This window comes from Trachemys scripta, chromosome 4, assembly GCF_013100865.1.
Source record: "Trachemys scripta elegans isolate TJP31775 chromosome 4, CAS_Tse_1.0, whole genome shotgun sequence".
Classification (NCBI taxonomy): domain Eukaryota; kingdom Metazoa; phylum Chordata; order Testudines; family Emydidae; genus Trachemys; species Trachemys scripta.
This window is the reverse complement of record NC_048301.1, coordinates 80668861-80696813: the sequence shown is the minus strand read 5'-3', so window position 1 is coordinate 80696813 and position 27953 is coordinate 80668861. Positions and strand designations below refer to the sequence as shown.

Sequence of the window (27953 nt, the reverse complement as noted above, 5' to 3'; positions counted from 1 at the left end):
CTGACTATGACTGTGCTTCATGTCTCACCAGTGGTTAAGAGATACTGTGAACTCTCGGAAGCAAATCACCCATACATTTGAGGTTCCAGGCTCTGACTCCCAAGAACATACATTCATAACTCTGGCCATAGGAAGCCGCTGGCTGCCTTTCTTTGGATTTTAGCAATACTAACTCATAGCTACTGTCATTGATCCTATTCGGTTTCAGTTTGAAAACAAAGTAAACTATGTATGGAACAACAAAAGTGAATCATCACTATCAATGACAGCTCCTAATGACATTTAGCTATACCTTTCACTTGCACTGAATGCCGACACAGAGACATTTTATCATGAGCAATTGTATTGGATACAGACCCTGGTCTAATTCTGCTCTCAGTTACACTACTTTAAATCCAGAGAATCCCCAATGAAGATGACTGTGGAATTACTCTAGATTCACAACAGAGTAAATGTCAGTGCAGTGTGGCCCCCGAAACTAAGGGCATGGCTACACTTGCAGAGGTAGAGTGCTTTGAGTTAAACCAGCTTTCGTAGAGTGCAGCAGGGAAAGCGCTGCAATCTGTCCACACTGACAGCTGCAAGCGCACTGGCATCGCCACTTTAGCAGCTCTTGCAACAGCCACAGAGAGCAGTGCATTGTGGTAGGTATCCCAGCATGCAAGTGGCTGCAACGTGCTTTTCAAATGGGGGGGGTGGAGTGTGACAGGGAGTGTGTTGTGTGTATGTGGGGAGGGAGGGAGAGAGAGTGGGTTTTTGGGAGGCTAAGAGCATGTCAACATGCTGTCCTGTAAGTTCAGGCAGCAGCAGCAGCCCCCCCCTTTCCTCCCACCTCTCTCTCTCTCTCTCTCTCTCACAGCATTCTCGGAGCCGATAAGCATACCGGCTGTCAGAAACGGAGCTTTCGAAGGGTATATCCGTATTCCTGCGGTGATTACAAAACAATGACAAGAGTGACCACTTGATTTAAGGGGATTATGGGACGTTTCCGGACGCTGATCAGAGCGCAGTAATGCAACACCTCTTTCACACTGACGCCCGGGCGTTTCAGCCAATGCGCACCAAGCATTAATCTTCTCACCAAGGTGGAGTACCAGGAGCGCTCTAGCCCTGGAGTCAGAGCTCTCTACGTGCTTTGTCAGTGTGGACGAGTAGTGAGTTAAGGCGCCTGGGGCTGCTTTAATGCTCTCTAACTCACAAGTGTAGCTAAGCCCTAACTCTCATGCTAGTGATTTAAATTTACCAAACGAGTAATTTGTAGGGGAATTTAGAGGAAGACGCAAGGGAAATGGCATTTTAGTCTCTCTTCTTTACTTGAGTTTATACTTAAGATAGCAATATTCCCTCTTCAGGACCCATTCAGACTCTAAAAGGCAGTTTTACCAACATGCCATCAGAATATTGACCGTAAATCTGGACTGAGTGCTTTTCTTTTGTAAAAAACAAAGAATACATGGTATCCAGCAAAAAAAGTCTGAGCTAATAATTCATTGAGATCTAAAAGTACACAGACAGCTTCCCATCCTCTTCTGTTATTAGTTGTCCTTTGAGACTTGCTTCAAATCACTTTATATAATCAGAAATAATTTCATATATAAGAAGTAATGCATTTGGTTTACTAATGGATATCACACAAAACCTGTGTCTGTTTTTCCCAGTTGAGAAATGAAGCTGCAATTGAGGGAAAAAAAAAAAAAAAAAAAAAAAAAAAAAAGGTCCAGATGAAAATCTCTTTTTTCCTGCCCTGGTGGTCCATAATGAAAGCAAAATATTTCAGACAGTGCAACAGACCTTACATGATCCCCCCAGAGCTCAGTAACAAACTGTCAAATGGAATTTTGGGATCCTTGAATGTGCTCTAAAAGCTGTCATCCCAGATGTTACCCAGGGTCCCCAAATTCCTAAAACCATCCCTGTCGTATCAGAGAACTTAATAAAAGTCTCCCTAAATCTGGTGCCGAGGTCAGAGAAGGTGTTAATATAGTGAAGCCTGCACTATACAGCCAGCAGGAAACCCTGTCTCATCAGGAGGTTTGGTTTATAGTTTAGATTCATACCAAACTTGCTCAAGATTGAGGCTGTGGGCCCTCAGTGTGACAGCTCAAGCCCACAGTCATGAGAGATCACAAGTTCAGTAACGCAACATCCCTTCAGAAACAGAATGACTGAGATCAGAAAACCGTGACTTAAAATAGCATCATCTTCAATAATTAGCAAGCATACTGAGGGATTTATGAACAGCAAGTTAAAAGATTAATGGGACCATGCTGAAGTCTCAGACTGGAAACTTTACCAAAGTATGGAAGTCTTTTGACATTTCCAAAGCTACATCTGCAAAGCACATGCAGCATCCCTTTTCCCTCCCCCCAGGGATTCCATTTGTGTGTAGTAACTTCTCAAGACAGATTAAAAAAAAAAAGTATCTCTTTATGAATGGGAAATTTTGGTTACCTGGCTGGCAAGTTTCAAGGAACTTGCATTGATGGCTGCTGTGCATTCAGGAAACTCTGTTTTTTTCTGGAGGCTGAGGCGCTATGAATAGGGAGTACTGTGCATACAGAGGAGCTTTCTTCTGTAATAAAGTAAACCAACATCCTGGGCTTCATGCTGCCCAGTGCAGGTGCTGAGCATGCAAGATGAGAAGTGATAAGCAGAACTAGGAGTGCAGGGGCACCCAATCCCATTTTGGAGTGTTGCTGTGTGGGGCAAAGTTTAAAGGAGAGAGTCACAAAAGCAGGATGAAGTCTGCATTTAAGCCCTTGTCTCCTCAGATACGTCCATTCTCTGCCCTGTATTATCCTGCACACTGGTGAGTTAACAAACAAACAAAACAAAAACCAGACAGAGCGCTTGAGACTTATTCCATCTTAGACAATGGACATCTATTCCCAATTCTCACTCTTAACTGTGCCCAGGCATAGCCTAGACTCACATTATGCTAAAGCACAGGAACATTGTGCTCTCCACTCACACCCTGTAGGGACTTGCAGAGTCAAGGCCTGTATCTATACTACTCCTGTTTTAGGGGATTGTAACTCTACGGATTCAATGGAGTCACACCAGCACAGAACTAGAGTAACACATTTGTGAATCAAGCCCCAGATATATAAACGGATCACTTGAAATTACACAAATATTGCTTAATGTGGAAAAATTCAAGCTTTAAAAACTGGTATATAAAGTATAAAGAGACTTAAAAAGAAAAAAAAAAAAAAAAGCAGCTAGATTTACTTTGCACTGCTTATTCAGTAGAACAGATAGCCCGTTCTCTTGCTCTCTTTTAACTGCAAACCTTATACTAGTTGTGTATATTTTGGATCCTTTCCCATCCTGCCATGATTTCCTGTCTGAGTCTGCAGCCCATGGCAACAGCAGAAAATTGGAATACAGGCTTTGCAGATGGTGCTAGGCCAACTGATTCATGCCAATTTAGTATCTTCTTCCATAACAAACACATTATCTATGTCTTGGCTCTGTGGCAAGAATTACCGTTCTGCTAATAAATTCAATCTATCTTAATTTATAAGCTGCACTTGCCTTAGGGCAGCTCTGACCTTTTGTAGTTTAAAAAAATACAAAGTGTGCACACACAAGATAGGGGATATTCTGAGTCGCTGCAAGGCAATCAGGAAACTTAACAGTTTTATCACTTGTAGTCCCAACGGTATGTCACCTAAGGGAATTAGATTGATTTATATATATTTTAACTATCTATCCATCTAGATATAGATATAGATGTGCAGCACATACATCACCCTGCAGAATAACCTATGACGAAAGCCACAATTCCATGTGTCAGCAACAAAAATATGAGACCCAAGCTTATATGCAGGCAAAAGGTGCCAGAAACTACATTTCCCAGTGGAAAGAAACTTTGGAGTAGTGTTAAAACGACTCTTCCTAGAGTCGTTTTAATGAAAGACTAAACATCTGGCATTGCAAGAACAGAAAAACCTTAGGTGTTTTTCAGTGATTAACATTAAGGACCATGTGTTCATAACAGCTACAGTCACTGATGCATCCACAAACCTCCCTCTCACAACACCAAAACAACTTTGATAGATGCCTAAAACACTGTAATTGTGTACATATTACAAATGCACACCCAGAATTCATTCCATAAAGGACCTGGATATTTTAACCTATTATCTGTGACTCTCTCACTATGAAGTATAGACTTGTACAGAACTTTTCGATACCGAATACTGGGCCTAATTCTGCCTCCTCCGATAATGCATGAGCTTCAGTCCCATTGATTTCCACGGGAGCCCTATGCAGCCATCATAAGACAGAATCTCACCATTTTCAGAAGAGCATTAGCTTTTCCAGAACAACCAGAGAGCATAAACACACTTGGCCAATGCATTTCTCGCTGACGCAGGCAGAAATGGAGGTTTTGCCTTCAGAGCAAATTTAAAAATTTTATTAAGATGATGTTAAAAAAAATAGTGAACAGAGTTTGAGCATAGAAGTTTCTGGTTATCAGGGAATAACACAGATTATAGAGGGTGCAAAGTTTGGTTTAAGATAAGGTGGCATGAGGAATACATAATCTGCAATATCCCCGATTGGGGGTAAAAGGTTGATGGGTCAAAGTACAGACATTGAGATATGAGGGTATGAAGTTCATAAAGTGGCTATGTTCGGGTGTGGATTATAATGAGTGGATATGATGATGAGGATGGATTGACCCTCATTTGGTGAGATTTAACGTTCAGGGAATTTATGGTTCCAGTTCATATGATCCAACGGAGAAGGTCACTTGGTCCCTTTCTCGTAGTAGGAGGACGATGTCACTCTGGCTCACGCCTCCTGGTACTGTCGGTGGCCGGTGATGTGCTCGATGTAGATGTCCCTGGACCATCGGATGGCATCTGAGACCATGAGGTGCCGCATGAGACGTGCTAGTACACAGACAACATTCTAGAGCCTCAGCTTTCACACATCATTAATTGCACTGTCCTGCCTTCAAAATCCAAGGTAACTAAGGCTATGTCTACACTACAAGTTAGTAGACAATGTTTTCACCCATCAGCTCACAGAGAGCCGAGAAATTTACAACACTTGGGGGTGCGATGTAAGTTAGACCGACCTAAGTTAGACAGACCCATGTGGAGAGCACCTCTTGTGGAGATGGGAGTTATTAAGCTGATGAGAGCGCTCTCTCCCACTGGCACAGCATCTTCACCAGAAGCATTACAGCAGTGCAGCTGCACTGGTAGAGCGGCACTGCTGTAGCTACTGTAGTGTAGACATAGCCTAAGATGGGGAGCATTATTTAAAAAAAAAAAAAAAAAAAAAAATGCAGGCTCACAAACCAAACCTCTGAGCACAAGTGCAGGGTCTGCAGAACAGCTCTGGATAATGCTTTTCATCACCAAAAATAAAACTGTTTTTCCAAAGAGATGTGTAAACATTTAACAGTTAAGAAAAGTTGAAGGAAAAACATAGGCTCTGGTATTTTATAATGACCAGTACTGCATTCTGATGGATTGAATCAGATTTGCTCAAGTATGTATCACAGACTCTATACTGCTAACCACTACTGCAGATTCTCCTTCAGCTAAAGTGAAGAGGTCTTTTGATTCTGGAACAGGAAAAGATAGGATTTTTAACTTGACAAATACTCTCATTGTGTTTTCTAAAAGAGTATGATGAGGAATCACTGATCAATCAATCAAAGCTTTCTTCCTGTGCTTCTCTTCTTCCTCACCAAGTAAAGTAGAAAATGTGGCAATTGAGTTGGTTAGACCACAGGTTATGATCAGAAGAATGATTATGCAAAAACAGCTCCTCCTAGTCACTGAACAGTGAGATTTGCTGTGACTCAAAGTCACGTATTTATTTACATTAATTTTCATTGCCGATAGCCTTGCAGAGCCAGCATGGACCATATTCCACTTTGTTGTGTAATTTAAACTGTGGAGAATCTTCACCACTGTGCATGAGCTGCAGTGGGAAGCAGAGACAGACATCAGGCTAATTTCAGAATCAGCTTTGAGCTTGTGGGGCCGACAGTCCAAGAAGTCCAGCCAAATATCTGAATTACACCTGTGCCAAATTGGAGTATCCCCATTGACTTCACTGATGTAACTAAGAATTTGACCAACCATGTATTAACATCTAAACAAATAAGCAAAAATAAATATGAAACCCTACCATTTTTTCCTGATTACAGCTGTATCAAGAGACAGAACCCAGTACCAAGAGGACAAGAATGAACTACGGTACTTCTTACTCTGGGGCCTGATCGAAGCCCACTGAAGTCAATGAAAAAGCTTCCATTGGCTTCAGTAGGCTTTGAATCAGGCCTGTGGTGAGTAGAGACTTCCATTCAGACACTGAGCTTGCTTTTACTAAGGATCAGAGAAAATAATTTAATTGGTTATTTATGATTTTACCAACTCCACCTTTAGTTATTTGTAGTTCAAACAGAACTCTGGGCCACAATAGTTATCGGTAACAACATTTGTGACCACCATTGCTTCAGTATTGAGAGAACTTCTTCTGAGTGTCTCTTGAAAATACGGCATTTCATAGATGGCCCTTAAAAAGACTTCCAGTATTTTGAGGGGAAGGGATTAACAGAAACAACCAAGTTGTTTAGCTTTAAATTGGCTACCAATTAACATCAGTTCTCGTTCTTGCTTGCTCTAAATCAGCCAGACATCTAAATGAGAATATCCATGGAAATCAGTATGTATTTGGTGTAGCAACTTGAAAAATGATAATGCAAGTTAAGTTCATAGTAAAATTATGTCAGTCCAAGTCTATGGAGATGTTAAAAATCTCCAGACTAAACAAACCTGTCAGTGCAAGTAGAAGACAAAATGAATAGAATTAAAAAAAAAAAAAAAAAAAAAAAATCACTATCCAAGCACGTTGCTATACAACAAGCCAAAGAGAAGAAATTCAGTACATAAATAACTAGAAATGAAATCCACCCATAGGAAGAAATAAATTTGGCATTTAAGATGCTATAGTACTCTTACTTTGCTAAACTTTTGCCTAGACATTGAAATATATATGGTCATCTATCAGAAAGTCCCACAAGACTGAGCAATGGGAAATCTCTCTTTAATCACTTTGGATAAATATGTGACTAGACAAGCAATTTTGAGGAAACACTAACAGCACTATACTGTTGTACACTGTTTTTAAAGAACCACATACAGGATATGTAACATTGTCCAGTGCTGTAGGAAGCACCTATAGAAAACCAAAAGCTGAGTTAAGAATCATGCAAAGGCCAATATACTTCTGTAGGGTCATGCTGATCCCCCTTTGCTGCACCAATACTATATGAAAACTCAGCATTCAATCCATCCAAAGGGTTCCCCCACCCCACACAAATCAAAGCACCTCTCTACTCCCATCCTACCAGAGTGCTGTGGCATTCCTGGCTGCCTGCCCTACCATACTGCTGCCTGTTCCTGAGTCACCACAGCACTTCCCATGCGTCTCTGCATACAAACTCTATGGGTCCAAGGGACTCTTCCCAGCCTAGGGCTCAGATCTACACATACATGGATGCTCCCTTAATCTATCAATCCCTTCCTGAGCTTCTATGTTCTCTCCTTAATGAGCTACATCTCTCTCCATCTGAGCCGGGGTAGTACTCCACCAATACCACCATTTATGTTTTGTAAACAATCAGCCCAAGGAAAAAGAAGGCATTGTCGTATTTCACATTTAAATATAGTATTTCATGATTTTAAGCCATGCCAACCGTTAGGATATAGATATTCAGGCCTCTCTCTAAAGGCCTATATTTTAAGAATTTAGGTGTATTTTTATCACTTAGCTAGTCATAGAGGTATAAAAGAAAGAATCAAAATCACTGTCTGCTGTTGTAAGGGCCTTCTCTTACTGTGACAGTCTGAGGCCCTGTTCTTAGGCTAAGTAAGGCCTTTGGCTAAGCAGCAGAGGCAGCCATAAGCTGCGAAGTGAAAGGTCACATCCTCACATTCCAAACTAGTCACATTGAAAGAAGGTGCTATTGGGCTGTTAGGAATATAATCCTGTCCTGATATTCCTGTCACCTCCAGAGAAACGGAAGAGCCTAGAAGATGTAAAAGGAAACTTAGTTTGATAGCATCCTGTCTGGCAAAAACTCTCTTATCAATGACAGGTTTCAGAGTAGCAGCCGTGTTAGTCTGTATCCGCAAAAAGAAGAACAGGAGTACTTGTGGCACCTTAGAGACTAACAAATTTATTAGAGCATAAGCTTTCTGCTCTAATAAATTTGTTAGTCTCTAAGGTGCCACAAGTATTCCTGTTCTTCTTTTTTCTCTTATCAATAGCTGGGATGTGAAATCCTCATTTCTGTATTATTCTATCACTGTAGTCTCCACTTCCCTATTGTTTGTCTGTATAATCTCTGTCTAGTTCTGTGATTGTTTGTCTGCTGTATAATTAATTTTGTTGGGTGTAAACCAATTAAGGTGGTGGGATATAATTGGTTAAATAACCATGTTACAGTGTGTCAGGATTGGTTAGTTAAATTTCAGTAAAATAATTGGTTAAGGCATAGCTAAACAGAACTCAAGTTTTACTATATAGTCTGCAGTCAATCAGGAAGTAAGGGAGGGGGGAAATCGGAACAGGGAATGGAGGTGGGGGAATTGGAATCATGTTTTGCTAAGGGCGGGGAATAGGAACAGGGAATGGGACCAAGGATGGCTTCATGGTGTCAGAGCTGGGAAGGGGGACACCGAGGAAGGAAACTGGAATCATGCTTGCTGGAAGTTCACCCCAATAAACATTGAATTGTTTGCACCTTTGGACTTCGGGTATTGTTGCTCTCTGTTCATGTGAGAAGGATCAGGGAAGTGAGAGGGTGAAGGAATAAGTCCCCTAACACCAACAATCAAGACTGCAATTATTGGACTGCAGGATCATACTACAATGTGACATAACATAGTTCCACACAGTTTTGATTATATTACAATGGGCCAATTCTGCATGGTGCTTCAAATGCAAATGAACATCACCAGTTATATAAGTATATATAAACTAGGGCTGTCGATTAATCACAGTTAACTCACGTGATTAACTCAAAAAAATTAATCGCAATTAAATTGCACTGTTAAACAATAGACTACCAATTTAAATTTCACTTAGTGTAAAGAAACATTTCTTAAAGGTTCACTGAAATGACAGTATTCTAAGGAAACTGTGGTCCTTAAGAGTAGGGGTAGTGTTACCAAGATACCTAGAGAAAAGTGATGAAATGTGTTTCTGGTAAAATACTGGACTTTACGTTTACTTGACCTCACTTTTGCAGGTGCAATTTTGCATGCTTCGGTCTCAAAGAAATTTACATGAAAATTTGAATGTCATGTCCGGTGAGTTGAACAAAGTGCTATGGAAGAATGATTTGTGAGGAACCACAGTTTGTTCACTGGGCAGTCAAACTCAAAGCAGTCTTTGAAATGAGGGCTGTCAAACAATTAAAAAAATTAATCTTGATTAATTGAGAGATTTTAAAAATTAATCTCAATTAATCGCAGTTTTAATCAAACTCAAACAATAGAATACCAATTGAAATTTATTATAAATATTTATGGATGTTTTTCTATATTTTCAAATATACTGATTTCAATTAAAACATAGAATACAAAGTGTACAGTACTCACTTTATATTATTTTTATTACAAATATTTGCACTGTAAAACACTCATATTTTTCAATTCACCTCATACAAGCACTGTAGTGCAATCTCTTTATCATGAAAGTTCCACTTACAAATGTTGACTTTTTTGGTTACATAACTGCACTCAAAAAACAAAACAATATAAAGCTTTATAGAGCCTACAAGTTCACTCAGTCCCACCTCTTATTCAGCCAATCGCTAAAACAAACAAGTTTGTTTACATTTATAGAATTATAATATTGCCCGCTTCTCACTTTCAGGGGACGTTGTAAATAAGAACAGGCATTCGCATGGCACCTTTGTAGCTGGTGTTGCAAAGTATTTACATGCCAGATACGCTAAATATTCATGCTTTGGCCACCATTCCAGAGGACATGCTTCCATGCTGATGACATTCATAAAAAAAAAAAATAATACATTAATTAAATTTGTGACTGAACTCCTTGGGGGAGAATTTTATGACTCCAGTTCTGTTTTACCCGCATTCTGCCATATATTTCATGTTATGGCAGTCTCGGATGATGATCCAGCACATGTTCGTTTTAAGAACACTTTTACAGCAGATTTGACAAAACGCAAAGAAGGTACCAATGTGAGATTTCTAAAGATAGGTACACCACTCGACCAAGATTTAAGAATCTGAAGTGCCGTCCAAAGTCTGAGAGGGATGAGGTGTGGAGCACGCTTTCAGAAGTCTTAAAAGAGCAACACTTTGATGCGGAAACTACAGAACACAAATCACCGAAAAAGAAAATCAACTTTCTGCTGCTGGCATCTGACTCAGATGATGAAAATGAACATGCATTGGTCCACTCTGCTTCAGATCGTTATGGATCATCAGCATGGACACATGTCCCCAGGAATGGTGGTTGAAGCATGAAGTGACATGAATCTTTAGCGCATCTGGCACATAAATATATGTTGCAATGCCGACTACAACAGTGCCATGTAAACGCCAGTTCTCACTTTCATGTGACGTTGTAAACAAGAAACGGGCAGCATTTTCTCCTGCAAATTGTTACCAAACTTGTTTGTCTGAGCTATTGGTTGAAGTAGGACTGAGTAGACTTGTAAAACTTTAGAGCCTCCATTGTTTTATTTTTGAACGCAGTTATTTTTTGTACATAATTCTATATTTGTAAGTTCAACTTTCATGATAAAGAGATTGCATTACAGTACTTGTATGAGATGAATTGAAAAATACTACTCTTGTTTTTTACAATGCAAATATTTGTAATAAAAAAATATAAAGTGAGCACCGTACACTTTGTATTCTGTGTTGTAATTAGCAACAGAGGGTCTTGTGGCACCTTTGAGACTAACAGAAGTATTGGGAGCATAAGCTTTCGTGGGTAAGAACCTCACTTCTTCAGATGTGTTGTAATTGAAATCAATATTATTGAAAATGTAGAAAACTACCATTTATTTAAATATTTTTGGATTTCTATTATTGTTTAACAGCCCGATTAATTTTTTTAACCACATGACAGCGCTAATATAAACTTTGTCTTACATATAAAATAGCAGAAATTACCTGATCGTACTTGCCATGTTTAATAGGATGGTGCCTAAGAGAGTACAGGAGAGGGTAAAGGTTCTGTAGGATGAAGATGGATATGCTGCTGGTGCTAGTGTTTGCAGGAAGGCAAACAGCCTTCTCTTTTCTTGGAAGTCTGGAATACATAGGGTTTTCCCCACCATATATATATCAGCATCACCGTTAAAAACCTGCATGATGTAATTGTCGAGTGACATTTAGAAAAACTTTTCTTCAACTCATATTATGAGTTATCCTTTTCTAGATTTCAATTATTTTTGTTTGTACTTCTAAACAGCTAACAGCTGGAAGACTTAATGGTAAATGTAGGAGTGTGGGGATTTCCAAAAGGGACTACACAGGGGTAATACATTGTAGGAGAGACTGAATGGCACAGGTTACTGATAATGTCCAGGATAAGTGATCACATTCAGATGGAGGTACATTTTTCAAAATTGACTGGGGTACTTAGTAGCCTAAGTCCCATGGACTTTCAATGAGACTTTGGCTCCACAAATGCCTAAATCACTTTAGAAAAGGGCTGCTGAAGCATCTAAATCACTTTTGAAAATTTTACCCCAGGACAATAATGACCAAAGTCATAACCACTGTATGACATTAATGTTCTTAGTCCAGTTCTGTGGGAGGGGAGAGAGGAGAGAAGTGAGGAGAATAGCAGAAAATTAATTAATTAATTCCAGCACAATCGGTGATGGAATTAATTATCATCCTTCTTAGCCCTCTCAGAAGAAGTGTCAAGCTACTGATCAACATCCTCTCAGCCACAGGTTAGGGATGGAGAAGACTGTATTGCCATTGCCTGCACCTGTTCTGTGGATAGAAAATTTCCGTCTGCAGGACTATCACTCAAGACCTTTTTTAAGCACTGTGTACATGTTCTTTGTCTCCAAACCTCATAAAGATCCCCTCACTGCACGACTTCCATTAATATTCAGAATTACAATCGCACATTGAGGGAAAAGAAATTTCTGCACTGAGATGGTTGGGTTGAAATACAGAGGGCATCAAGTACACATGCGCAAACCTGCACTGGAAAAACCTAAGCCAACTGACATGGCAATATGGAAAACCTTTTGAACGGAGTTTAACGCTTTGGAAAGGTTGCATCATTACCAATTGGAGTGAACTAGGTTACAAAGCCAAATCCTGAGCAGTGTCCTGGTTGACTTCAGTAGGTGTTCTGGTTATTCAACATCTTGCAGGATTTGGCCCAGAGCAGCACAGAGATTTTTATTCTATAGTTTAAAAAAAGTGTCTAAACTACTTGTAGCCACACTTTTTTCAAGTCCCTGGATTAGTCTGGCAACTGTTCCTTTTTTACTTCAGGCTGTCTCAGCATAAGGTTTCCCAGCAGCCTGGACTGCATGGAATAGTGGATAGTCACTATTTTAAAGGAAATGACTTGAAATCCTAATAAAAAAATATCAAGATTCCCAAATCTGAGAGAAGCTTGTAAAAAAACCAAACAGCTGGCCTGCTTCTCTGCTCTAACCACGAAGCTCTGCCCCTTCAGCCGAAAGAGAGTGAAACGTCTTATTCCTGAGCTACAAAAATCTAGAGATTAAGCAGAAACCTACCACTATCATTGTGGAATTCATCAAAAGCCAAAGAAAGCTGTAAAGGTCCAGGAAAATACTTTAAGAGACAACCATCTGCATCTGCTTGTTTTACTTTTTGTTGATGTTTGAATGCACAAGAAGTCCCACATTAAACACACAATAAATGTCTTGCTTTATTCTGGCTGCAAGATCTTCAGGCTCAAGTCAGCACAGAAACTGCGAAGAGGTCAAAGAATGCAAAGGGTAAGTAAGTTACACAATTAAAATGCCCAGTGCAGACTGTAATATTGTAAACAGAGAAAGGGGGGGGGGTCACAAATGGCTAACGTTTTCCATCTGTTTCTCCTCTAAAATATTACAAGGAACCTTTGTACATTTCCTGTGAGCTTATTTAACCCATGCCCTGAAATATAAATGCAGGGCCAGATCCTGAGCTGATGTAAATCCATACGTCTCCATGGAAGTCAATTTACATAGACTGAGGATGTGGCCTAAAGAATTTGGCTGGGTCCAGACTTGGGGTTGTATCGCACAATCACTCCACATTTCGCCTTCCTTGTCTAGCCTATTCTGGTATCACAATTGTATAGCTAAAGCAACTATGTATTTAACAGAACATTCAACAATGTGAGGTGAGGAGGTCTCTTTTTATTCCTGCTTACTCTGAAACTAATTCATCTGTTGGCCAAAGAGAGCTCAATGCAGCTCCCCTCATGTAAGTGTTTGTATAGTTTTGGGGTCTAAAACATGAATTAAAAAGGATAAATCTTTATTACCTTGGGTTATTCATAAGTGACACATCACAATCCTTCCCCTAGCATTCCCCAACGTCAATAAACCCAGCACTCGAAGTCTTCAACTTCATATATTAGCTAAATAATTAACTTAACAGATCCTCTAACTAAAGCGCTTTCTGCCATTTGTGCTACCATGCTGGTTATCTGCTTCATGAAGTTACCAAATAAACTAGGAACCATGTACCATCTATATAAAATAGCTTCAGTAATTAGCTTGGAGAGAAAGCATCACGTCTGTCATGAATGATAAAGGAAAATACTTTGTCCTCTATAGAACCTTTAATCCCACAGGCTCAAAACATTTTACAAACATGAATAAATTAAGTCTTACATCTTTCCCCAGAAGTTGGTACCATAAGATCATCACTGTATAGATGGGGAAACTGAGGCAAGGAGAGACAATGGGACCTGCTGAAGGTCAAACAATAGGTCTACGGCAGAGTAAACAACAGACCCTGAACTCTTGACTCTCAATCATTTTAGAAAGACCAGAACAGAGATGGACAACTTCTGCCCACGCATTCAATTTTGGCTGTGGATTTTCTGATGTGTGCCTGTATTCACCCCAGACACTTGCATTTAGCCACCAGGGAAAGCTTGAATATATTCACAATAATCAGCATAATCTGATCTAACTAGACCCTAAACTGATTGACAGAACTGACTGATTTTACAATTTGTTGGGTGACTAGGCTAGAGGAGATCATCCTGTAAAGAATATAAAAGTGGAATTTAAGCCCACCTACCTAATAGAAAAAGAACCACAAAAGAAATTGCAAGCAGGAATGTAACAGAATTAAGTCATGTAATTAATTAAATAATCAGTTATGATCCCCGGTGCAGTAAGATCACAATTTTAAAGGGCTGAAAGAAGGTCATATTTCAAATACAAGAAAACACTCAAGCATATAGACTTTCATAAGTGGGTATTTTATAGTTCAAAATTCCACGTACCTTGATTTAAAAGGGATGATTCTTAGTTTCCACTGCTACAAAAGTTAGTAATTACAGTATATCCTACCTTCATTAGAAGTCACTTTTTTATACTTATTCTAAATTTAGTACTCAGGAAAGTAAAATCTGCAGCCAGGTATTGGGCAGGGCAAGCACTCAACCCACATAAGCTGTGCAAAAAACACCCTAGTCCTGCCCTGCAACACAGTTTCTATTCCAGTCTTGGGCCTCTTCGGATCAGAGGTTGTTAATTGTACATAACCATGTGGAAGTTGTGACACATGGACAAGTATTCACTAGCGACTAGAATAAGATCACGAACTCCATTTTTACTTATGACCTACGCTAAGATCTGAATTCAGACCTCTAGAGGTGAAATGCACAGATTCAGATATTAATTTGGTCCATTAATGAGCACCCTTAAGCCTCACCCTCTTATAACACCTTCTATTTTCTTCTTTTCCCTTTTATAAAGCCTAAGCTGCCAGCAAGAACAAACTTTCCTTTGGACATAACCACAACTTAATATTTTTCACATTGCTTCTCTCCATCACATGTTTTTGAAGGGTGTAGCACGTTTCATAATGTTTCTAGCTCTTGTGCTATAAATATCAGAAGTCTGGTAAGAAATTTTACAGTCCTGACTTTTAAAGTAAGGAAACAGTCACTGCTGAACTGCTTTTAACCACTGCCTCAGGCCTGCTTTGATTTAGAGACAGATGTCAAGTGTTAAGACACTGAGATGTTCAAAATAAACATTCAGATTCATCCTATTAAATAAAAGAGCAGGGAAATGCTCCTCTTTTTTCTCTCCATCAGAATCCAGCAAGGTACAATGTTAACAACTTATGGGATGTGTCTTCGCTGCAGTATTAGCTCAGTCTATAACTCCAGGTGTTGCCCCTAATATCCCCTTCCATATGCACAGAAAAAAACTCTAACCAAGGCTTGAGGAGGGGGCTTTGGATCATGCTAGCAGGCACACCTAAGGGTATAGGCTTGAGCTTGGGTTACTTTTCAGCCCAGGCTGGCAACCCACCTACTTTTCATTGAGAATTCAGGTCAATCAAATCTGGTGCTATTAGTCCTTCAATCCTATCTCACAATTCCACCTGGGCTGTATTTTCTTGTCTACTTTTCTTCCACACTGCATTTTAACCTCGTGTTTCCCTGCTCCATTTCTGCTGCATTTGAATAGAGATGCACCCAAGAAACATTAAGTTGACCCCAGCCATCTGGTAAAGCTGTGGTGTGATACAAATAAGACTCAATCTGGGGAGATGTACCCACAGTGACATTTTCATTTGTAATGGACAGGAGAGAAACAAAGAGGCAGAAAAGTCAGTCGAGCCAATAGTTTGCAGACTGAATTTCTTAATGACATTCTTATTAAAAAGTTCTTGCTGCCATATGCAGTTTGCTTTTGCCTTTGGAACTATCTGCAATAATAGTATGTACGTAGCTTCCAAGTGGGGTTAAAGTATTGTTCTCATGTCACTGCCACAGACAACAGCTCCCTGCTAGGGTAGAGACAAAAAGCACCCTACCAATGAATTCATAGAGCAGCCCAGTTTAACATACTGTTAAAAAACATGGGATATCCCACCAGAAGTCCATGCCAGCACACAGTTCCATTGTGGACACAGTTCTACAGGTCTGGCACGCGTAGTGCTTTGCAGTGAAAACACTCCCCCCATGCTAAGCTAGCCCAGGCTAAACTAGGCTAACCCAGCCCTTCCTAGGCAAGCTTAGGCTAACTCTGCCATGAAGACATATTCACATTTATTTCTTATAACAGAAGGAATATTGAGGTCAGAGTTTCTGGTAATGGCCAGGGCATACGGCTGCAAATCCAGACTCCCAAGTTTTATTCCCTGATCAGCATTGATGTGTTATGAGATCTTCCACAAGTCCTCTGTGCCTCCCTTACCCATCTTTGAAAAAGATCTGTACATTACTTATCTGTCACAAAGGAATGATGTGAGACTCAGGGCTGGTCTACACTAGGAACTTACATTGGCATAGCTATATCTCTCCGAGGTGTGAAAAATCCACACTCCTGAGAGACGTAGTTGTTCTGATGTAACTGGTGTAGACAGCACTAGGTCAACAGTAAAATTCTCCAGTGCCCTAGCTACCACTTCCCGTGGGCGCAGGTAGTGTCTACACTGAAGTGCTATAGTGATGCAGCTGCAGCAGTTTAAGTCTAGAAATACTCTTAAGGTTTGCAAGAAGCAGCAATGGCTTCAGATAAAAAGACACTGCACGTGCAAAGGACTATGCCTAGAAAGCTGCTCAGGAGAACATTAGGAGCTGCTGGGTGCTGAGCAATTTTGAAAACTCTTATTGTATTTGATACTTCAAGTTATTGTCTGTACTTTTTCCCTTTTAAATTTCATATGCAAAGTCAGACAAACCCTGACTCCTTCCTCAAGCTAGACTCCCATTGATTTCAGTGGGAATTTAGCCTGAGTGAGGACTAAATAGCAACTAAGCAATGTCTACTATTCTTGATCTCATTTTTCCATTTTCTTTCTCCTACACCACCGAGATGAGCCCACATTAAAGGAAAAATGATAACTAGCTTTAGGTCCAACATTTAGATTTTGGGTCAAATGTTCAAAGTTCTATTTTTAAAAGGGATGCAAATACTTTTGAAAATGTTACCTTTTGTTACTAAGAGAAAGGAAAGGGATCTTACAAAAGCTAGCATGAATGTAAATATTTTCAGTAACACTGTTATATTTCAATGAACCCAGACTATTTTTATGTATTGAAACATTCTCCCTGCAGTGTTATGTACCTAAGCACTGCAACACTGTACTAGTACAGGAGAACCAGAAAATGAAACTGACTATAAAACAAGAGTGAAGCTGATTAATCTATTTTCATTGCCCAAACCCAGCGAAATGCATAAACTAATTTAAACTTTTTAAAATGTTCACTCTTAATTAAAGGTGATATTAATACACAGATAAAGATTTATTCTTTACACATATGAATTCCATGTTGAAAGCATGTGTTTCATAAAGAAAAGACAACCTATTCAAATTTCACACAGCCTTGCAAAATATACTTGGGTAGAAATTAATTCTGAAATGTTAGAAAACTGATGTGGATTAGGGCTGCTCTCTATTTACAGTCTTTCTTTATCTTGCCACAGCTTCAGGTGCATAGGGCATTCAACAGTTTCCACCATTTATTCCAGTCTTGTGCTGGTGTGTTCAGGCTTCTGAGTGTCATGTTGATGGATCTGTTTTCCCTCCCCCTCTATTGTTCTACATAATGTTCCTCTAGGTTATCCTCTTTTTCTCTTTCTAGGTGGTGCCCATATTACTACTTGCCCTGGAAGTCATGCTGGTCCCGTCCTTAAAGAGTGTCCTAAATATGTCCATCTTCTTCTTACAATATCTGATACTTTAGATTGGTTTGCTCTACTTAGGATTTCGGACGTTGCAAGAAACTCCTTCCAATGGATTCTGAAGATCTTCCACAGACATTTATTTTGGAATGATTTGATCTTCTTCTTGTGCATTTCTATGACTCTGCTCCACAAAGGAGGACAGACATTCCAGTGTTAAAAATTCATATTTTTGTGCCCGTGCCAAATCTTTTCAAGTTTATGAAAGTTGTTTGCTGCTTCTGACATTCATTGCTTCACATCTAGCATGGTGTCACCGTCATTGCACATCTCATCCCCTAGATAGATTGTTTACTTCTCATGTTTCTTCATCTATTCTAATGGTTACTTCCAGAACACTGAAAGCCATAAATTTTGTCTTCCTCTTGCTGATAAACAAACCAAATTGATTTAATGTACCTGCCAAAAGCTGGGTCTTCCCCCCCCCCCCATTAAGTGATGTGTTGAACTAAGCAGGATAATACCATCAGCAAAAATGAGGTCATCCAATTGCGCTTTATCATTTGTCCATAACACTCCTTGGTTACTTTCTGTGGTTATTTTCCTCATGACACAGTCAATGATCAATGCAAACAATAGTGGAGACATACTATACCACGGGTAATCAATTATTTTTTGTCTAAGGTATAGTCAAGGTCCAGACTCCAGAGAAGAAAAATGATAATAAATAAAAGAAATAATAAATAAAAAGATTACAAGGTCTGTTCAAAAGCGTCTGGTGGTGTGGATTTGGCTCGCAGTCCACATATTAACTACCCCGGTAATATACCCTTGTCTTACTCCAGTTGTCAATGCAAACCATTGGCTGATGTTGTCACCATCTCCGACTCCCACATTCGGCATTATCATATAGATGCTTAATTATTCTAATTATTTTTACTGGTATTCTGTAGTATGCCATAATTTTCCAAAGACAGTGTCTGTGTACACAGTCAAAAGCCTTCTGGAAATCTACACAATTTATCATAAAAGGTGCTTTCCACTCCAAACTTAGTTCTATAAACTGGCTGAAAACAATATAATCTGCACATGATCTAGGTGATTTAAAACCTGCTTGTTTGTTTCTAAATTGAAGGTCTATTTGTTTCTTGATACGTTACAGGGTGATGTTACACATGATTTTCCCAGGAATGAAGAGTAATGTGATTCCTCTCTAGTTACTGCAATTGGTAAGGTCATCCTTCTGTGACAATTTTATTGTAAGGCCTCTCTTCCACTGGGCTGTTTTTTTCCCCCTTCATTCCATTTTCTATCCAAAAAACACAAGCACAGTCTGCTTTAAGCATCTCTCCAGTAACGTCATCCTCTCCAGCTGCTTTCCCATTTTTTAAATTTACCAATGGCTTTTCTAACTTCCATTGTAATATCTCAAATCAGTATGAAGCTCTAGTAGTAGTAGGTTTTGATCATGTATTTCTAGTAGTTTGCTAGGGCTTGGTCTATTTAAAACAGCCTGAAAATGTTCTGCCCCTCTTTTAGTACTGAAGAACAAAGGAAGAATCTTTCCATTTGCATCTTTAATAAGGCCTCAATTACTGCTAAAGTTTCCTGTTAGCTGTTTGATTGTCTTATACAAGGTTCTAAAGTCATCTCTTTGGCTAGCCTCTTGGCATTTTCTATCAATAGTCTCTTTTAACTCTTCTAGCACTCTTTTTTAATCTCTCAGTCTAGAGCTCTAGAATCTTCGTGCCTCTTGCTCATCTCTCCACATCTTATTATTCATTCATTCATTCACAGTATAAATACAATAGCCATGCACTGGGTAGAGTGCTAATCTTCTATGTAATTACAATTACTAAGAAAGTTGACAATTGAAACAAAATTGAAATTAATAAAATAAAAAACACATTCTTTTGCACTGACATCCAAGAGATCAGATTGGTATTTCAGAGTGTCACACCGGTATGATGTCTTGTGCGCTGGAATGATAGGTGATAGAGCTCCTACAGTTATGAAAATACAAAAACCCTGTCATGTATTTCATACTTACAACACGATTAGCTGGATGTAATCCAATGAAATCCTCATCCCACTCTGAACAGCATATAGTTAGTTCAAATATACACACTCACTGGGACTATTGGTAATTTAACAAGCAATAAAAACTTTATCCTAAGTATGACTGTAACTAGGGTTTTCCCTGCAGGGCCTCTTCTGTCTCAGTTTCTAGTTCCCTTTGTTTCAGATGGATGCTCCAAACCCTATTACATCCAAGTTGGTGATAACAAAATCTATCTACCTGTATGTGGCCCTAGTAATTAATCTGTTAGTTTACAACGTTCCAGCACCAAATCTTAGGGTGACCAAACAGAGAAGCCCTATTACAAAGGATTTTATTGTTCAGACTAATCTTTAGTGTAACTCCAATGAGTTCAAGGATGAATTTGGCCCAGAATTGTCATACTATCAGTTTCATGGAATGAAATGAAAATCAATCACTGAGGGCCACATTTTCAGCTAGGCCTCTACCCAAACTCCACCTGCATGTATGCAAAATTGTGAGCATGTATACATGCCCTTTGCAGGTGCAAACGTGGATGCACACTTTAAAAATATTGACACCTATGTGCATGCAAGTAAGAGTTAGCATTTGCAGCCCTAGAACATTGTCCCACTGGGTTCTGTGGATACAAATTCTAACATAGGCGTATACAGGTATTAGAACTGTTCACAGCTATGCAAGTGTTACATGTCCACAACTGAAGGCTAGGTACCCTTCTGGGTAAAAATGTACCCTTCTGGGTGAAATTCACCCATAATCATATGGTTGTGAAAGGTCCCAGTGCACTGGAACTACCAAAGACCTGCTGTTTGATTTGTAGGCAGCAGGAATCTGCACATCCTGCAGGTGGTGGCCTGCCTGAGAAACAGCCAAGGAGTTAGAGCAAGCCAGAATAGAGGTGAGGTGCAGTCACTGGGTATACACATATAGCCACCTGTCCAAAACCACAGCACAGATTTTGTTTAAGGATAGCAGCCCCTCGTGCAGCAAAGTGGTTGAACAGAGGAAAAAGTTCAATTTTTAAATTGATTCACAGCCCATCAAAGGTGACAACTAGAAAAGTTCAGTAGCAGTAACAGTCCTAAAACTTTTCGACTCCACTTATCATATTGATCATGTTTGCAGCTATTATCTCTCAAATATACACTTCCTGATAACATTCAGCTTTTCTGAGCAGTAGTGAGATAATTCGTTTATTAAAATTAATGAGACACTATGAACACTCCAATTTTTTTTGGCTCAGATAACCAGAAAGCAGTTTGAATAAACAGCACACATTACAAGGTGTTTTCTTTATTCAATGCTTAGGCACTATCGATGGATCTCGGCAGGGGGTTAGCACCATGATGACATATTGAAGTACATAAACTCATCTTAAATATTTGATACTAACTCAAAAAACAACTTTAACAAACATGAATAGTGCTACACTACTACAAGAGTTAGGAAGTTAAAATCAGGGCTGTTAGGCCATTCTTAATTTATGAGCATGGAGAAATATAAAGCAAAATGGGGTAAGTTACTGACTGAATATGGGGCTTTTAGTTTCCAGACACTTGCTGCTTTGTGCCTCAGTTCTTAATATCATACTAGACCAAGTATCAGGGGGTAGCCGTGTTAGTCTGTATCTACAAAAACAACAAGGAGTCTGGTGGCACCTTAAAACTAACAGATTTATTTGGGCATAAGCTTTCGTGAGTAAAAACCTCACTTCTTCCATCCGAAGAAGTGAGGTTTTTACTCACGAAAGCTTATGCCCAAATAAATCTGTTAGTCTTTAAGGTGCCACCAGACTCCTTGTTGTTTTTGTAGATACAGACTAACACGGCTACCCCCTGATACTTGGTCTAGTATGATATTAAGAACTGAGGCACAAAGCAGCAAGTGTCTGGAAACTAAAAGCCCCATATTCAGTCAGTAACTTACCCCATTTTGCTTTATATTTCTCCATGCTCATAAATTAAGAATGGCCTAACAGCCCTGATTTTAACTTCCTAACTCTTNAGATGCATAGAGTGAAAGTTACAGATGCAGGCATTATATACTCAGTATATGTCAAATGGTATATGGAACTCAGTATATAATGCCTGCATCTGTAACTTTCACTCTATGCATCTGAAGAAGTGAGGTTTTTACTCACGAAAGCTTATGCCCAAATAAATCTGTTAGTTTTAAGGTGCCACCAGACTCCTTGTTATACTAGGCCAAATTCATCCCTAGTGTAACTCCACTAAAGTTACATCAGCAATCAGTTTGGCTACATTTTTCTAAAATATCCTGTAAGAAAAGTTCAGGGTTGGTGGGTTTTTTTTTCATTAATTATTATTATTATTATTAATAAAGAAACCAGTATAGTTTGTGCTGGAACCTTAATCCCTTTGCTTTGAAGTACCAATATATTAGCAACAAAGTTCCTATGCTGAGCATCACTTCAGCTGCCCCACCTGCCAGGTGTGTTTGGGAGCACTCAAACTGTTAATGACCCTTTTGCTTTTGAATTCTGCAGCATTACCATCTATGGAATGCTAGGACACGGCGTGTGCATTCTACTTGGAAATCCCAGGAACGTTCAGGAGTATTAGGTGGTTAAGTACAGTAAGTGCTGTGCTTAACAGAGTGATGATGCCAAAAGCATTTCTGGAGTTCTTACAGCTCAGCATAATGAATTATAAATGAGTCAATTCATCTACAACAGAGGAGAACACACACAGCAGCATGAAAACTGCCATATTGGATCAAATCCATGGTCCTTCTCCTCAAGTAAACTATCACCAAGAGCGGCCAGTACCAGCTGCTTCAGAGAAAGGTACAAGAAACCCTTCAGGTGGTAACTATGGGGTCATCTATCCCCAAGGAAAGTTTCCCCCTACAGTTAGAGATTGGTTTTCACCCTGAAACAAAGTAACTCCAGAAATGCTAGAATAGGTTCTTAATATGTACAGCTACGCTGAAGACAACTTAAACGGAGATCCTGTCTATGCATGCATCATTAACAATCCCATCTCACTTTTTCTAAAGATCAAGTGTTTGCTCCTGTGTCCCAGGCTAATGTTTCTGGAAAATATCTGAAAATCTCACCCACCTAAAAGCCTGGTTTATAGTTTTAGCACATGATCCTAAAGTTCTTGCACATTTGTTTCAATAAGAAGTTTGAGTATGAAAGGACTGCAGGACCAGACCACAGCAAATCTATGTATCAGCAGTTCTAAACTGGAAAAAAAAAGTCTATATACACTGAAGATTGACGGCTTTAACCAATCTTCTATTGATGGCATTTCTTAAGATTTTTACAATTTAATTAATTTCATCTTCCACATCTGTGCTTTAGCTTCCCTTTAACCAGTTTCTATACTTAATTTAGTTTTGTCTTTGAAGATGCCCAGTTGCAATAATAAACTGCAGCTATCTCTACTGATGAGCCATACAGGTGTTTGTATTGATAGAGCAATGGGCAAATAACTAAATTAGCACTTATTAGCTCCCTCCACATTTCCTTATTGGGAATCAATGCCTAGAAGGAGTGACTCCTTTTGTATACTAGCTCTTGTTTGTTAAGTTTTCCAGATTACTGAGCATAATAGGCCAAGTTTTTCTCTCAGTATTAGTGTAAACATCAAACAGCAATTCCACTGAGTTGCTCCACATTTCCACTAATATAACCAAGAGCAGAATTTGGCTCAGTGGCTAAGCTTCTTATACAGAAATTAAATGCATTGACTCAACCCACAGCCTGTTGTTGCAGGATCTATTGTACTATGTTGGTTACATATTCATTTGACCCATTTCATATTTTTAGCCAAATCTACAATGCAGTATGTCATCTTTGACTTGTAATTGCAAGAATGGACATTAGAAGAGTCACAGATTCTTATGCTTCACATAAATGGTCACATTACATTGAATTAAACACACCTGAAGACACCCTATACTCTGCAGGTATAAAAAAGGAAATTCATTTATTGAAAGAAATGTTCAGCAAGACAGAAACCACAAAAAAAAGGCTAAAGAAACCAGTCTTTTCCATGGCCAGTCAATGCTTAGTATTCAATTGCAAGAGCTGAACACTTGGCGTTTTGAATATTTAGAACAGTTTCCTTGCATAGCTGTTTATGTTTCCATCAAACACCAGCCTCCATTCATTCATTGTTATTATTCCAAAAGGAGATTTCTGTTCAGGCAAAGAGTCTTTATAAGTCAGCAACACTAGGGATTAGGGTAACCAGAAGTCCCAATTTTATAGGGACAATCCCGATTTTTGGGTCTTTTTCTTATATAGGCTCCTATTACCCCACCTCCACCCCCTGTCCCGATTTTTCACCTTTGCTCTCTGGTCACCCTGCTATGGCTTAACACTCAGTTATCTCAAAGACAGAAATTGTGTGGCAAAAACTGAACACAGAATATGGTTTACCTAGAGGACAAACCTTTCCAAGTAGAACCACATGAAATATTTTACTCCAGATGACAGGGACAGGGAGAAGAGGGTCCTCCTGTCCTTTCACATAGATCCTCAACTACAGATGCTCTCATGGCCTGCACAGGATTATCTAGTATTGTTTTGGTGGCAGCCAAAAATGTACTAGGCATTTTCCCAGCACAGAGGATACAGTCCTGACACTAAAGAGCTGAGGTTTAAAAAGGAGGTGAATTCATTTGTGTATTTCACTTGACCTAATTTGCAGTTATGTATTCCACCATGCCAAAGAAACATTCCAAAAAGCCACACTGTTTAGAGACAACTCTGCACATATAACATATTTGCTGCATTTCTCTACCACATATTGGAAAACTCCAGCCCATATCTAATAGACACACACGTTCGGGGCGAAGGCATGGAGTGATGGCGGTTCATGCATGTGGTGGCTGTGCTGAACAGGCTGGATCAAGCCTAGCTAAGGAAGGGAGAAAATAAATTGTGTTCAGCTGTGCCCACAGAAATTAAGGCTTCTTCCTAGTGCTCTGAGACACTGCCTTATTGCTAATGTAAGGGGTAATGCTAAGGAGGTGAGGAGCTGTCTCAATTCTTTTCCTTAGTACACCTGTGCAGCACAGAGCAGGATTTGGTCCTTAGTAATGAAATATCATGCATTTAAACAAACATTCACATGAGAACAGGATCTTTATTTCTTAAGGGTAGATCTGCTCCTTTTGCTTGTCCCTCAATATGAAGTTATAGATGTCACAATTGTTTATGACTTCAGATGAGGACTAAGCAACCTGAACAGATGAACACAAACTAAACAACCTTTCTTCGGGTACTAAATGCTTCTCAAACATTTACATGGGACATCAGTTGCTCTTTAACATTCAGTGACACAGTTCAAAGACGAATATTGCAAGTTTCCCCAGAGAACTGTCAAAATTTATTTTAAACCTTGTATCTTTCAGTATCACAGGAAAATGCCAGTATTCTACTATCTGCTTATTCACTTACCTGCCTAAAGACTCTCCTAATCAGATTACAGGGGTAAGTATCTTAATACTATGTTTTTCTAATTAATCAAAAACTATCCTATAATCCTCAATTTGGTGAGCTGAGTGAAAATTGGTATAATTTACATATACATACCATGCACTATAAGCTTTACACCAACAGATCCTAAATAATTGTTGTTTGCTCAGAAGTTGTACAGTTATTTTTGAAAAAAACAAACAACCTCATAGTTGTTTTCCTTCTATAGGTTGTATCTGGGAAAAAAAACATGCTTAAGATCACAAAGTTTGCCCCACAAAGCTCTCAATATCATCCTTTATATGATACTGGCAAGCTCTTCAGAAAAAAGTATGAGGGTACTTTTTTAAAATCAAAATAAAGTTCAGAAAGTTTGTTAATGCAACTTTCCCTTATCAATATTGAGGTACACATACACTCATTCTTTCTTAGTAATGCTAATAAGCTGAGAGTGCAACTAGTAGGAAGTTAATGGCAGTCTCAAATGCCTTTATTTTTGTTGATAACAAAGGGCCTGTTTTTCCACTGCTGTTGCACCGTGTGTAGTAATTTACACCCGTGCACAGTGATTGCAATATCTTCATATTCTGATTTGGTAATGTTTTGCATCTACTTTTTACAGGTGCAAAGCAGCCAAAAATCAGGTCTACATCTATCACAGTAGTATCTGCATAACAACAATCTTTATGGTAACAGTTGCATAACTTGGACTTACCATTAGCATTTTTCCCACAGATGAGATGCTCGTAAGGCTGCAGTACTCCCCAAAGTTCAGCATCATTGTTGATGACCATCTCAAGGATTTCAGAGGAGATCTCCCCCACTCCTCCTCCATCTGGGCTCTGACTCGCTAGAACCCTGCCTTTGATTTCTTCCACCAGATTCTCCATACAAGACGTCAAAGAGATAGCTGCATACTCATGAATCCTTACCGAGATCCTAGTGTCCACCATCCACCTGAAAAACCTCCCCACTGAGAAGGTGAGGCCACATCGGGAGGACTTGCCTTTCCTCAATCCATCTCCTGCACTCATGCTGTACAGGGAAAGAGCCTTGACAGTAGCCAGGACACAGCTTTCTGACAGTGACCAGCTCTGGATGAGCTTGATGGCACTTTGGACCTCAAATCTCGTGCATTTGGAATGCATCACACTCAGACGTTGGGCCTCCCTGGAGATCCTGATCAGGGCTCTCCTAAGTAGCTGAGAGAGTCTCCTGACAGCTTCCTGAGAAAAGTTTCTGGTATTTCCTTCCCCCTTTCCTTTTCTGAGTATTTTCCCAATGTCTTCATCGGTCCAAGGGAATTCCTCTAGATCTGGCAGTTTAGGACACTTGGAAAAGATGTCTGCAACTTCAGGGTCTTCTGGCAGAACAGTGTTCACTGTATCCCAGCTGTTATTCCTACTATTCATGGAGCCTGAATAGTACCACCAGTTGCCCCTGTGCTGAGATGATGTGAAGGCTTGGGAGTTGGACTTAGAAGAAGAGAGACTAAGGGATCTGCAGGAATCCCCTGCCCCATAACCAGAGTCCAAGGTTAAATCCTCCAGGGTCTTCAGAGTAGAGCTGTATATCCCAGCCATAGGAAAGACTTGTGATCCAGCCCCTTAGAGGCACAGAAAGGTGAAGATGAAATTAGATCCCTGCAGCAGTTAGTGGACCAGAGAGGCTGGCACCACAAAGAGAACCGCTGAGCAGCTTATAACATTGCAGAGGAGAAGCAAGTTCACACTTCAGCTTCAGAGGCTCCTTCAGGCTCTGCTGGGTGCCAGCTGACTCCATTCCACAGGCAGGCTGAGATCATGCATTTTCCGTCTGGAGCAAGGATGGAAAGTACGGGGAGGGAGGGGAAAGTGTCAGTATCAAACACTCCCCAACGTGCCAAAGGAGTCTCCACCTAGCAGGGCAGGTCACGTCAGAGACACAAGACAAGGCCAACCCCACCTCTCCGGCGAGCCGGGTGGTTCTGAAGGCAGCGAAGGGCTGATCAGGCAGGAAGAGGACGGATCCAGAAGACTAGCCCAAAGAATCCTTCTCCAAATCGCTACCCAGAGCACAGCTCCAGCCCATCAAGGGAGCGCGGCAGCAGGAGCGCCCAAGAGCAGCTGCAGGCTCTGCTCCAGCCGGCGCTCCGGACACTTGCAGAAGCTTTGAGCAAACTCCTCTGTTGGGCACCCCGTGTGCAGACGGCATGCAAATAACCTGGGAAAAACACCAATCAGCGGCTCCGGAGGGGGCTGAGGCAGCCAGTGAAATCCGAGCTGAGCGGCCCGTATGTAAAACGGACGCAGGAAGAGGGTCCACTGGGAGGAGAAAGCCGGGGGGCGGGGCGGTGGATTTCTAAACTCAACGCGTTTGTGTCAATTTGCAAAACTCCGCGCCGAGTAGCCGGGGAGGCGAACGGAGCGACTTGTGCACCACCCCGGGGCTCTCCGCCCGCTCAGCCCCGTGCAACGGGTTGCTTTGCGCGCACAGACGGGTGTGCGGGACCCGAATGAACGAGTCGGGAGGCTTGGAAGGAAGAGGGTGGGGGAGTGGATGTAGGACAAGTATCA

At 40.1% G+C, this 27953-nt stretch overlaps 1 protein-coding gene across 1 annotated transcript in view; it reads right to left on the bottom strand.

Moving 5' to 3' along the window:
• The window catches only part of ABTB2 (ankyrin repeat and BTB domain containing 2), a 193224-nt gene extending 165647 nt beyond the window's left edge, over window positions 1-27577 (bottom strand). Inside the window, exon 1 of the mRNA XM_034769699.1 lies at window positions 26114-27577. Within this exon, the coding sequence (XP_034625590.1) occupies window positions 26114-26981 (868 nt within the window). The 5' untranslated portion in view covers window positions 26982-27577. The remainder of the gene's footprint in view (window positions 1-26113) is intronic.
• Window positions 27578-27953: the final 376 nt, after the last annotated feature.